The 14,505-nt window shown below is 43.0% G+C and overlaps 1 protein-coding gene across 1 annotated transcript; it reads right to left on the reverse strand.

The window, feature by feature from the left end:
* Positions 1 to 2,163: 2,163 nt before the first annotated feature.
* LOC124667559 (caffeoylshikimate esterase-like) lies at positions 2,164 to 3,469 on the reverse strand. The gene has a single exon (XM_047204822.1). The coding sequence runs from the start codon at positions 3,351 to 3,353 to the stop codon at positions 2,358 to 2,360; it is 996 nt and encodes a 331-aa protein (XP_047060778.1). The 5' UTR covers positions 3,354 to 3,469; the 3' UTR covers positions 2,164 to 2,357.
* Between the last annotated feature and the right edge of the window lie 11,036 nt (positions 3,470 to 14,505).

The following is a 14,505-nucleotide window of genomic DNA, read 5'->3' on the forward strand; positions in this document are numbered from 1 at the left end:
TTGCCCTATGCAATGCAATTCCAAAATTTGAAATTGGATTGGTTGGACTTGTTGCAAATGACCAGAGACACACAAAGGTGGTGGTGGCATTTCAAAATAAAAAGAAATGCAAAAGTTGCAAAATTGGGTGATCTTAGTTTTGCTTCAAAGTCTCATCTTGGCTTGAGCATAACTTTTGATCTAGGATGAATTTGTACTGGTGGTCTTTACCAAAGTTGTTCACCTTGATGTGTACTTGGATAAGGTGCAAAGAGTTGGAATTGTTTGGTTTGAAAATCTCAAAATACAGAGGCTCAAAGTAGTGACCAGATTGAAATTGGCAGATTTGACCATTAGTGCATGTGAGCACAATTTGATTTCAAATTTGATTTGATTTGAGTTTCTTTGATTCCAAAAGTGTTAATAAGTGTTTAGTAACATAATACAGCTAATGGTGCAAGCCAAAATGGTCTAGGTTAAAGATTTGCAAAAATGGCATAAACCATATATGAGGGTTTTGGGATTTCTCCATTTTATTTCTTTTCTTTTTCTTTGCTTTGCTTGATGATCTTCTCTTGATCAAAAGAGGGTTTTAGATTGTAGTACTTAAGCACACAAGTAATCATCATGGCACTCTCACACAAAATGCACAAATCCTATGCATGGTACTATATGCAAATAAAAGTTTTTGTTGGTTCCAAAATTTGGGTATTGAACTTCTTCTCCTTCATTGATTTGAAATTTGGGATGTTACATGTAGCCACTCCAATGGTTACTAAATGTCATCTTGCACTTGATCTTAATGGTAAAGAGGTGGATCAAAAGGTATATCGCTCCATAATTGGATCCTTGCATTACCTTTGTGCATCTAGACCGGACATAGCGTTGAGTGTTGGTGTGTGTGCAAGGTATCAAGCTTCTCCTAAGGAGAGCCACATGATGGCTCTCAAAAGAATCTTTCGATATTTGGTTGATACCCCAAGATATGGTCTTTGGTATCCTATAGGCTCAAGTTTTTATCTCAATGGATACACCGATGCAGATTGGGCAGGAGACAAGGATGATAGGAAATCAACCTCCGGGGCTTGCCAATTCCTTGGTAGGTCCTTGGTGTGTTGGTCTTCTAAGAAGCAAAATTGTATATCTCTCACCACCGCCAAAGACAAATATGTTGCCGCCGCAAGTGGATGCACTCAATTGTTATGGATGAGGCAAACTTTAAAGGAATACGGTGTCACTTGTGACAAAGTGCCTCTTTTATGTGACAATGAAAGTGATACGGGGTGGCCTTTGGACACCTCCGCCTCAAGACCGACAAGCCCTCCTCGTGGCCCAATGACACGAGCTCGGGCCAAAGCTATACACCAAGAGGTGAATTCACTCCTTTTCACGTATACATTGGATACCTCATTGGATGGAATGCTAGCTCATGCGAATGCTCTATGTTGCTCTCACTTGGTCTGAGGCACAGATGTGGGAGGTGATGAACGCGTGTGTGATCATGCACAACATGATCATTGAGAACAAGCGCGACGCACCTGTGCAGGATGATCATCCATTTGATTATCAAGGGCCACTAGCTGAGGTAGAGCATGTGCCTCAAGAATTCGCTGCTTTTCTTCATATGCACAATGAAATTCGAGATGCAGGTGTCCATGCATAGCTGAAGACGGATCTAGCTGCGCATTTGTGGGCGCAATGAATGATTTTATTTCTATTTATTTGCTTGGATGAATAATTTAAGTACTATTTGTTTGTTGAGTTGTATGAATAATTTAAGTATTATTTATTTGTTGGGTTGTATGAATAATTTAAGTACTATTTGTTCGATTGAGTGTATGAATAATTTAATTCTATTTGTGTGATTGTATGAATAAAATGTGATCGGTATATTGTAAAAAGAAAAAAATTAGGGGCCACCGGTGTGGAAACAGCTTCCCCAAATGGAGGATGCAGTGCCGACGCCCCCAAACGGAGGTGCCGGCGCTCCACTGGCGCCTATTTGGGGGCTGCGGGTGGAGATGCTCTAAGACCCGCGGTAGCAATAGAACAGAAAAGACAGTTCTTCTGCCGGACTTAAAAGCACCGAGACAGACGGCGCCTCAACTGCTCAACGACCAACAGCTAACCATGAAGGACATGGCTGCCGCTGGCAAAGACGAAGATGAAGATGTTCCATCCCAATTCATCAAACACAAGTCAACAAGTTTTTATTACTAAGCCCGTACCGTACTACTCACATGGAATTCACCACGGACCACACACAAGCAGACATGGACAAAACACCATCACGCCATCCCCGTGACCACTCCGATTGTGCCTCGCGCACATGCACCTGATTGTATACCTGACATGCCCGCGCCGGATGCGTGACCGAACTACTTGGGCTCGGAGCTGCCGCCGGTCCCGGTGGCCGCGGCCGCGGAGGCGCGGGCCTTGAGCCAGTCGACGACGTCGCCAAAGACCTTGTCGACGTTCTCCTCCGGCTCGCCGACAATCTGGTGCCACATCCCGGGGTACATGTGCAGCGTCTTGTCCTTGCTCCCCGCCCGGCGGTGCAGCTCCTCCACGCACGCCGGGTCACACACCGTGTCCTCGCCGCCGTGCACCACCAGCATCGGCAGCTCCACCTCCTCGAACCGCGCCTGCAGCTCCCGGCACATCCGGAGCAGCTCCAGCGCCGTCGCCGCGCGGGGCGGGGCCGTGGTGCGGCGCGGGCTCGCCAGCGCCAGCGCGCGCTTCCACTCCACCTTGAAGGACCGTGCGGGGATGTTCCCCCTGGTGAAGGCCACGTGCCACGTCGGCGCCACCGCCGCCGCCGCCCACAGCAGGTGCTCCAGCGGCCACGGCGGCATGAACCGGGGGCTCACGCCGCACATGGCGCCGTTCAGCACCACGCCGTCGCGCCACCGCTCCTTGTCCCTCAGGTGCAGGAACAGCGCGATGGCGCCGCCCAGGGACTCCCCGTACAGGAAGCACGGCAGCGGCGCCGGGTAGTCGGCGCGGAAGGAGGCGAAGGCGGCCTCGCAGTCCTCCAGGACAGGGACGATGTCCGGGATGTGGGCCTGGAGGCCCTCGGAGAAGCCGTGGCCCTGGTGGTCCACGGCGCCCACGGCGAAGCCGGCCTTGGCGAGGTGGACGGCGGTGGGCAGGACCATCCAGCTCGACTCACCGGTGAAACCGTGCACCAGGGCGATGGCGCCCAGAACGGGGGCGCCGCCACTGGGCACCCAGCGCTGGGTGAAGATGCGGAGACCCCGCGGGTTGACGAAGGTGGAGGACGAGTGCGTGACGCCGTGGCGCGCGTAGTACTCCTCGGCGGTGAGGCGGCCGAAGGGGCTCCGTTCGTCGGCCTCCGCCACGGGATGCACCATGGCTTCTTCTGCTCTGATCCCTCCCACTGCTCGCCTTGGTCTTGTTTCTTGGAGTAGATTGGAAACAATGGGGGAAAACCACGAGAGTAGTATTAGTAGTACCAGACTGGTAGCAGCACAGAAAGGATTGGCCGGCGTAGACCGTCTAGATGGGTACCTAGTTGTCTTACCGATCTCGACCCCCACAGGATTAACCGTGGCACATGATTGTCCGGCGTAGATGGGGGGAAAGTCGGATGGGTTCCGACTGATGACTGATACGAGTACTACTGTACCACAGTGTGTGTGGGGTGCCTACCTACCTGTCTCACCGATCCTGTAGTACCGATCCGTGTACTAGCTAAACTACCTACCATGTATACCATGTCCGGATTTTTTTTCATCTGCAAGTAAAATATACTACTTCTCCAACGGATGACAAGAGCAAGAATGATAGGAATAACGATAATGTTCCCAATGCTGACAAAAGCTAAACATGACAACATTGATAAGGATGCTCGTTGACCCTAACTCAACCACCAAGAACGGTAGGAGGGCAATTCCTCTCCAAAGAAGCCTCCAGGTCCTATAATATTCTTACACTTATACTCCACGTCCTATTATATGTAAGTTCTTTGCCTTCAGAACTAGTATAACGTGAGCCGTAATGATGCCGAATGTGTGATATTCTATTGATCCAAGCAGTTCAAGCTTAATTTATTTTAGAATCTTCGGACCTATGCATATTTGCAACTTCCTGACGCATTTTGTCGTTTGCTACGCCTTTCCTCGCGCCATCTTTTCTCCTCCATTTTTATGTACATATAGCTCCAACCACTGTCATGCTTAGCAAATGCTAGGTCCTTCCTGGCTTCCTCGTCTCTTGCCGGCAATTGTCATTTTGTCATTTTTTCATTTTCAACCGGTTGACAAATATAAATAAAAAATAATATAGTTTACAACCAAATAAATTATAAAGTTTACAACCAAATAAACAATATAGTTCAACCATTCGTGCGCTCAATGATGGAGCACCGCGAGCGGTATATTATGGTCGAGTCTGAGTGAGACCAACTTCAACGTAGGACTATCTTCATGTTTTCCTTGTCTGACAAAACATAATGCCAAGGTTTTGTTGGTTGAACCCAACGTTGTTGTTGTTGCAGAATCCTTCTCACATGCAGCAGCAGCAAAGGATGACGCCTTGCGCCAAGTCGATGAGCTGAAGACGAAGATCGAGGTTCTTTAGAAGGAGTCTCAAAACGCACTCGACCAGGCCAATACTGAGGACCAGGAGCACAAGAAGAAGCATTGTTCTAATGTTGCGGCCGCAAGGGTGGTCTTGAATGTCGTCTGCTCGCCTTAACCGAGAAACTATCAGGTGATATACTTCGTCATAGCTTTCTTGTGCTAAGCATAAGCCTCCGCAAGCTAACTTTTCTCTTCGTTTTCTCAGTTGCACTCGAGGCTCCCCTGAACCTCATGAACCAAGTTTGCGCCGACTCCTTCACGAACATTGTCGCCGCAGTCGAGGGGCCGCAGTCGAGGGGTGAGGTGTCCAGGTGTCGTTGGCCAAGTGGAAGGGCGTGTTGGAGAGATTCCATGAGAACATGCTTCCCAGGGTAGATGTTTGACAAGCCCTTGAGAAACTCATAGAGCTCTTCTACACCAAGGAAGACCCCTTAGCGGACTTTAGCCATGAGTAGACTTAGAACGGGCGGAGGTGACGCTGACACTAGTGATGGCGCATGACATCGAGGGTGATTTTCAGAAAGCCATCAAATCCTACACAATGGATGTTGACAACAAGGAGATGAACCTCGAGCGCTTTGCCAAGAAGGCGAACAAGTATGGCAAGCAGCTAGGTGCTATTCTCAAGGTGCGCACAACTTCCCTGGACAAGGCAAGTGCTAAAGCCGCACGTAGCGAGAAAACTGCCAAGGACATGAGCAACGACAGCCACCGAGACCATTACTACTTAGTTTACCTTTTAGATTTCCATTTATTGGTGATGTAATGAATTGCATGGGTGCTCCCGATGGGAGTAGCCACCGATCGTATGATTCGACTCGTAGAGGATGTCATGCGCTCGGGTAACTATTTGGATTCAGTAGATTCACATCATCTCCCTTTCCTTTTACAGATTAGGACAACTGACACACCGTGTACTTTGACTCCTGTGAGGAGTCCACTACAGGAGCAATCGACAAGCTCAGCACCAAAGGGCGCATCCAATGGCCAAGGATCCAGGGGCGAAGATGTTGGAGATAGTGCTCTAGAGGCAAATAATAATGAGTATTTATTATTATATGTTAAATATTCATAACAAGTTTTGTGCCATGCTATAACTGTATTAAGCGGAAACATTGATAAATGTGCGTTACTTTAGACAAACAACAGGGTCCCTAGTGAGCACACATGTGTATATCTAGTTCATTTTAGTCAATCGTTGATCGAGGTTTCCCGATTATGGACACATGCGGCATTGACAATGAGATCATATCGTTTGAATAAATGATATGATGGACATACCCAGAACATAAATATTGTAACACGATCAAGTCACATCAAGTTCAATCTTACGATGTTTATAAAAGCGAAGTGACTTAATCCTTAGACCATGAGATCATATCTATTATTATCACCGGAGGCTGCATCAACCGTCACACCGTACCAGGGTGATCATAAAGATGTAGTTGGGTATTCCAATGGAATGGGTTGAGGCGTATGCATCAATAGCGGGATTTATTCGTCCATGTGACAAAGAGATACAAAGGTCCCACTTGGTGAGATTACATCCATGAAAGTTGCGCAGCATACGTATGACGAGGTCTTGAGGATGGAATCACACATAAAGAGTTGAATAGCCTTGTCGGTAACGAGATCACACTAGGTATTATGCTACCAATGATCATGTCTCGAACGAGTGTCGGTGTCGAATGAATAAAAGGAATAGGACTCAACGCAATGGTTCAAACGACGATCATATCTTCGTGGAATGCATAGAGATCACCATGGTTATCTAGACCCCCCCGGTGATCGTTTGATCGGAGAAATTTTCTCGGGTCATATCTGTGTTATTCTCGAACCGAAGGGTAACACACTTAAGGGTTCAATGAAACTCGACATAGTTTTGGATTCATTGATGACCCACAAGTATAGGGGGTGTATCGTAGTACTTTCGATAAATAAGAGTGTCGAACCCAACGAGGAGCAGAAGGTGTTGACAAGCAGTTTCGATAAAGGATTCACTGTAAATGCTCACAGACAAGTATTCAGGGGGTTTTGATATAGCAGATAAATAAAGTACAAGTAAGTAAAATGCGAGAGTAATAGTTGCAGCGAGTGGCCCAATCCTTTTTAGCACAAAGGACAAGCCGGTTTGTTTACTTATAATGACCAAACGTTCTTGAGGACACACAGGAATTTAGTCTAGTGCTTTCGCTTCATATAGTTGATTAATCTTCATTGTTTTGATAAGTGTTGTGTAGGTGAACCTATGCTAATGCATCGCCCTTCCTAGGACTAATACATACTTGTGATTATACCCCTTGCAAGCATCCGCAAATACAAGAAAGTAATTAAGATAAATCTAACCACAGCCTTAAACTTTGAGATCCTGCTATCCCTCCACTCTACCGCTGAAATTCAATGACGGACTTCACCGATACCGATACCAAACCTAGCTTGAGAGAGTTGCATCGATATACCAACGGGGGTTCAGGTTGCTGTCACTCCGCCAACCCCACAATTAGCAAACGAATACAAGATGCATTCCCCTAGGCCCATAAAGGTGAAGTATCATGTAGTCGATATTCACATGACACCACTAGAAGAATAACACCACAACTTAAATATCAAACCATTAAATATTACTCAACATAGTTCACTACTAACATTTAGACTTCACCCATGTCCTCAAGAACTAAACGAACTACTCACGAGACATCATATGGAACATGATCAGAGGTGATATGATGATGAATAACAATCTGAACATAAACCTTGGTTCAATGGTTTCACTCAATAGCATCAATAACAAGGAGTAATCAATACCGGGAGAGTTTCCCCTATGAAATAATCAAGATTCAACCCTAGATGTTACAGCGGTGACGAGGTGCAGCGGTGGAGATGACGGTGACGGTGATGGAGATGATGGTGATGATGATCCCAATGAAGTCCAGCTCGATGGCGGTGACGATGGCGTCGATTTCCCCTCCGGAGGGGAATTTCCCCGGCGGATTTCAGCCTGCCGGAGAGCTCTTTTCTCTCTGGTGTTTCCCGCCCCGCAGAGGCGGCTGTGTCTCCTCGCGATTATGCCCCGTACCTTAGGTTTTCGGGTAGATGAAGTACGCGAAAGAGAGGCGGCCGAGAGGGGCTGTGGGCCCCCTCCACACAAGGCGGCGCGGCCAGGGTAGGGCCCGCGCCGGCCTATGGGGGGGCCCATGGCGGCTGATACGTCCCAAACGTATCTATAATTTCTTATGTTCCATGCTACTTTTATGATGATACTCACATGTTTTATACACATTATATGTCATTATTATGCATTTTCCGGCACTAACCTATTGATGAGATGCCGAAGAGCCGATTGTTGTTTTCTGCTGTTTTTGGTTTCAGAAATCCTAGTAAGGAAATATTCTCGGAATTGGACGAAATCAACGCCCAGGGGCTTATTTTTCCACGAAGCTTCCAGAAGACCGGAGGAGATACGAAGTGGGGCCACGGGGCGCCGCCACACTTGGGCGGCGCGGCCTAGAGGGGGATCACGCGGCCCTAGCGTGTGGGGCCCCCGTGACGCCTCCTGACCTGCCCTTCCACCTACTTAAAGCCTTCGTCGCGAAACCCCCAGTACCGAGAGCCACGATACGGAAAACCTTCCAGAGACGCCGCCGCCAATCCCATCTCGGGGATTCGGGAGATCGCCTCCGGCACCCTACCGGAGAGGGGAATCATCTCCCGGAGGTCTCTTCATCGCCATGATCGCCTCCGGATCGATGTGTTAGTAGTCCACCCCTGGACTATGGGTCCATAGCAGTAGCTAGATGGTTGTCTTCTCCTCATTGTGCTATCATGTTAGATCTTGTGAGCTGCCTATCATGATCAAGATCATCTATTTGTAATCCTACATGTTGTGTTTGTTGGGATCCGATGAATATTGAATACTATGTCAAGTTGATTATCAATCTATCATATATGTTGTTTATGTTCTTGCATGCTCTTCGTTGCCGGTAGAGGCTCGGCCAAGTTGATACTTGTGACTCCAAGGGGAGTATTTATGCTCGATAGTGGGTTCATGCCTCCATTAAATCTGGGAAAGTGACAGAAAGTTCTAAGGTTGTGGATGTGCTGTTGCCACTAGGGATAAAACATCGATGCTTTGTCTAAGGATATTTGTCTTGATTACATTACGCACCATACTTAATGCAATTGTCTGTTGTTTGCAACTTAATACTGGAGGGGGTTCGGATGATAACCTGAAGGTGGACTTTTTAGGCATAGATGCATGCTGGATAGCGGTCTATGTACTTTGTCGTAATGCCCTGATTAAATATCATAGTACTCATCATGATATATGTATGTGCATTGTTATGCCTTCTTTATTTGTCAGTTGCCCAACTGTAATTTGTTCACCCAACATCTGTTTATCTTATGGGAGAGACACCGCTAGTGAACTGTGGACCCCGGTCCAATTCTTTACATCTGAAATACAATCTACTGCAATTGTTCTTTACTGTTCTTCGCAAACAATCATCATCTTCCACACAATACGTTTAATCCTTTGTTTACAGCAAGCCGGTGAGATTGACAACCTCACTGTTATGTTGGGGCAAAGTACTTTGATTGTGTTGTGCAGGTTCCACGTTGGCACCGGAATCCCTGGTGTTGCGCCGCACTACACTCCGCCGCCATCAACCTTCAACGTGCTTCTTGGCTCCTACTGGTTTGATAAACCTTGGTTTCTTTCTGAGGGAAAACTTGCTGTTGTGCGCATCACACCTTCCTCTTGGGGTTCCCAACGGACGTGTGCTTACACGCCATCAAGCATATTTCTGGCGCCGTTGCCGGGGAGATCAAGACACGCTGCAAGGGGAGTCTCCCACATCCAATCTCTTTACTTTGTTTTTGTCTTGCTTTGTTTTACTTTATTTACTGCTTTGTTTGCTTCTTATATCAAAAACACAAAAAAATTAGTTGCTAGTTTTACTTTATTTACTGTCTTGTTCTCCATATTAAAAACACAAAAAAATTAGTTACTTGCATTTACTTTATTTAGTTTGCTTTATTTACTACTGCTAAAATGGGTACTGTTGAGAATACTAAGTTGTGTGACTTCACTATCACAAATAATAATGATTTCTTATGCACACCTATTGCTCCACCTGCTACTACAGCAGAATTCTTTGAAATTAAACCTGCTTTACTTAATCTTGTTATGAGAGAGCAATTTTCTGGTGTTAGTTCTGATGCTGCTGCTGCCCATCTTAATAATTTTGTTGAACTATGTGAAATGCAAAAGTATAAGGATGTAGATGGTGACATTATAAAATTGAAATTGTTTCCTTTCTCCTTAAGAGGAAGAGCTAAAGATTGGTTGCTATCTCTGCCTGGAAATAGTATTGATTCATGGACTAAATGTAAGGATGCTTTTATTGGTAGATATTATCCTCCCGCTAAAATTATATCTTTGAGAAGTAGCATAATGAATTTTAAGCAATTAGATAATGAACATGTTGCTCAAGCATGGGAGAGAATAAAATCTTTGGTGAAGAATTGCCCTACCCATGGACTGACTACTTGGATGATCATCCAAACCTTTTATGCAGGACTGAATTTTTCTTCGCGGAACCTATTGGATTCAGCTGCTTGGAGGTACCTTTATGTCCATCACTTTGGGGGCGGCAACAAAGCTTCTTGATGATATGATGACAAATTACTCTGAATGGCACACGGAAAGAGCTCCACAAGGTAAGAAGGTAAATTCTGTTGAAGAAACCTCCTCCTTGAGTGATAAGATTGATGCTATTATGTCTATGCTTGTGAATGGTAGATCTAATGTTGACCCTAATAATGTTCCTTTAGCTTCATTGGTTGCCCAAGAAGAACATGTTGATGTGAACTTCATTAGAAGTAATAATTTCAACAATAATGCTTATAGGAATAATTCTGGTAACAACTATAGGCCATATCCTTCCGATGGTAATTCTTATGGTAGATTTGTTTCGCCTAATGAGGAAAAGATGTTAGAAATTGAAAGAGCTACTAAGAGCTTTATGCAATCACAATATGAGAAAAATAAATTGTTTACTAAAACTATGAATGAACAATCTGCCTTGTTGAAAAATATAGGAAATCAACTTGAAAATTTAAATATGGAGATTTCTGGTTTGCAAACTAAGCTTTCAAATGCTGAAAACCGAATCTCATACATGTCTGCGTCACAATCTTCTTTAATTAATAAAATGGCTGCTAAACCTGAGGATATTGATAATTAAATTGTTACTACAGCAAATGCCATCCAAGTTCGAATTAATGAGAATATTAGATTGATGGCTGAATTGCATGCTAGGTGGGAAAGAGAAGAAAACGAAAAACTAGCTAAAGAGAATAATGTAGCTAAAGTTTGGACTATTACCACCACTAGTAATGATGATGTTTCACATGTTGCTACACCCCTACTATCAATGGTAAAATAATTGGTGTTGGCAATGTTTCTACTCCTAGTGCAAAGCCTGCAAAATTGCCTGAAACTGCTAAAACTGCTGAAACTGTTTATGATAAAACTGCTGAAAATTTTCAAAATATTGGGGACAATGATCCCATTGCTGTAGATCATAATGGTTTAGATTTTGATGATTGTCACATCTCTGAAGTTATAAAGTTCTTCCAAAATCTTGCTAAAAGTCCCAATGCTAGTGCTATAAATTTGGCCTTTACAAAACATATTACAAATGCTCTCATAAAAGCTAGAGAAGAGAAACTAAAACTTGAAACTTCTATTTCTAGGAAGTTAGAAGATGGTTGGGAGCCTATCATTAATATGAGGGTCAATGATTTTGATTTTAATGCTTTATGTGATCTTGGTGCAAGTATTTCTGTTATGCCTAAGAAAATTTATGATATGCTTGACTTGCCACCATTGAGAAATTGTTATTTGGATATTAATCTTGCTGATAATGCAAAAAAGAAACCTTTGGGGAGAATTGATAATGTTCTTATTATGGTTAAAAATAACCTTGTCCCCGTTGATTTTGTTGTCTTGGATATTGAATGCAATGCATATTGTCCCATTATATTGGGAAGACCTTTTCTTCGAACTGTTGGTGCTACCATTGATATGAAGGAAGGTAATATTAAATATCAATTTCCTCTTAAGAAAGGTATGGAACACTTCCCTAGAAATAGAATGAAGTTACCTTATGATTCTATTATTAGAACAAATTATGATGTTGATGCTTCGTCTCTTGATAATACTTGATTCACACTTTCGCGCCTAGCCGAAAGGCGTTAAAGAAAAGCGCTTATGGGAGACAACCCATTATTTTACTTCTGCACTTTATTTTATATTTGAGTCTTGGAAGTTGTTACTACTGTAGCAACCTCTCCTTATCTTTATTTTATTGCATTGTTGTGCCAAGTAAAGTCTTTGATAGTAAAGTGAATACTAGATTTGGATTGCTGCGCAGAAACAGATTTCTTGCTGTCACGAATCTGAGCAGTAGTCTCTGTAGAAAATTTATAAAAATCTGCCAATTTACGTGCGTGATCCTCAGATATGTACGCAACTTTCATTCAATTTGGGCATTTTCATCTGAGCAAGTCTGGTGCCTCTAAAAATTCGTCTTTACGGACTGTTCTGTTTTGACAGATTCTGCCTTTTATTTCGCATTGCCTGTTTTGCTATGTTTGATGGATTTCTTTGTTCCATTAACTTTCAGTAGCTTTGTGCAATGTCCAGAAGTGTTAAGAATGATTATGTCACCTCTGAATATATGAATTATGCACTGACCCTCTAATGAGTTTGTTTTGAGTTTGGTGTGGAGGAAGTTTTCAAGGGTCAAGAGAGGAGGATGATACAATATGATCAAGAAGAGTGAAAAGTCTAAGCTTGGGGATGCCCCCGTGGTTAATCCTGCATATTTTAAGAAGACTCAAGCATCTAAGCTTGGGGATGCCCAAGGCATCCCTTCTTCATCGACAACTTATCAGGTTCCTCTAGTGAAACTATATTTTTATGCCGTCACATCTTATGTGCTTTACTTGGAGCGTCTGTTTGCTTTTGTTTTTGTTTTTGTTTGAATAAATTCGGATCCTAGCATTCTTTGTTTGGGAGAGAGACACGCTCCGCTGTTTCGTATGAACACATATGTTCTTAGCTTTATTCTTAATGTTCATTGCGAAATTTGAACTACTTCATTCATTGCTATATGGTTGGAAACGGAAAATGCCGCATGTGGTAAATGGTATAATTTCTTGAATAATTTGATACTTGGAAATTGTTGTGCTCATATAGATCATGTTTAAGCTATTGCATCATGTACTTTGCACCCATTAATGAAGAACTACATAGAGCTTGTTAAAATTTGGTTTGCATGATTGATCTCTAGAGTCTAGATATTTTCTGGTTAAGGTGTTTGAACAACAAGGAGACGATGTAAAGTCTTATAATATTTACAATATGTTCATATGTGAGTTTTGCTGCACCTTTTATACTTGAGTTTGCTTCAAACAACCTTGCTAGCCTAGCCTTGTATTGAGAGGAATTCTTCTCGTGCATCCAAATCCTTGAGCCAAAAAACTATGCCATTTGTGTCCACCATACCTACCTACCACATGGTATTTCTCCGCCATTCCAAAGTACATTACTTGAGTGCTACCTTTAAAAATTCTATTCCTTTATCTTTGCAATATATAGCTCATGGGAAAAATAGCCTACAAAGTATTGTGGTGAAGAATATGTACTTATGTGTCTTATTTCTTAATAAGTTGCTTGTTGAGCGGTAACCATGTTTCTGGGGACGCCATCAACTTTTACCTTTGTTGAATATCATGTGAGTTGCTATGCATGTTCGTCTTGTCTGAAGTAAGGGCGATTTTCATGATCAAATGGTTTGAGTATGCATATTGTTAGAGAAGAACATTGGGCCGCTAACTAAAGCCATGATTCATGGTGGAAGTTTCAGTGTGGACAATTAATCCTCAATCTATTATGAGAATTTTATCTGTTATTGAATGCTTATGCATTAAAGAGGAGTCCATTATCTGTTGTCTATGTTGTCCCGATATGGATGTCTAAGTTGAGAATAATCAAAAGCGAGAAATCCAATGCGAACATTCTCCTTAGACCTTTGTACGAGCGGCATAGAGGTACCCCTTTGTGACACTTGGTTGAAACATATGCTATGCTATGATAATCCATGTTAATCCAAGCTAATTAGGACAAGGTGCGAGCACTATTGGTATACTATGCATGAGGCTTGCAACTTATAGGATGTCTTATACATAACACATATGCTTTATTACTACCGTTGATAAAATTATTTCTTATTTTCAAAATGAAAAGCTCTAGCACAAATATAGTAATCCATGCTTCCCTCTGCGAAGGGCCTTTCTTTTACTTTATTGTTGAGTCAGTTTACCCATCCTTTCTATCTTAGAAGCAAACACTTGTATCAACTGTGTGCATTGATTCTTACATGTTTACTTACTGCACTTGTTATATTACTTTGTGTTGACAATTATCCATGAGATATACATGTTGAAGTTGAAAGCAACCGCTGAAACTTATATCTTCCTTTGTGTTGCTTCAATGCCTTTACTTTGAATTTATTGCTTTATGAGTAACTCTTATGCAAATCTTATTGATGCTTGTCTTGAAAGTACTATTCATGAAAAGTCTTTGCTATATGATTCATTTGTTTACTCATTATCTTCATCATTGCTTCGAATCGCTGCATTCATCTCATATGCTTTACAATAGTATGATCAAGATTATGATAGCATGTCACTTCAGAAATTATCTGTGTTATCGTTTACCTACTCGAGGGCGAGTAGGAACTAAGCTTGGGGATGCTTGATACGTCCCAAACGTATCTATAATTTCTTATGTTCCATGCTACTTTTATGATGATACTCACATGTTTTATACACATTATATGTCATTATTATGCAT

Source organism: Lolium rigidum, chromosome 6 (genome assembly GCF_022539505.1).
Source record: "Lolium rigidum isolate FL_2022 chromosome 6, APGP_CSIRO_Lrig_0.1, whole genome shotgun sequence".
Classification (NCBI taxonomy): Eukaryota; Viridiplantae; Streptophyta; class Magnoliopsida; order Poales; family Poaceae; genus Lolium; species Lolium rigidum.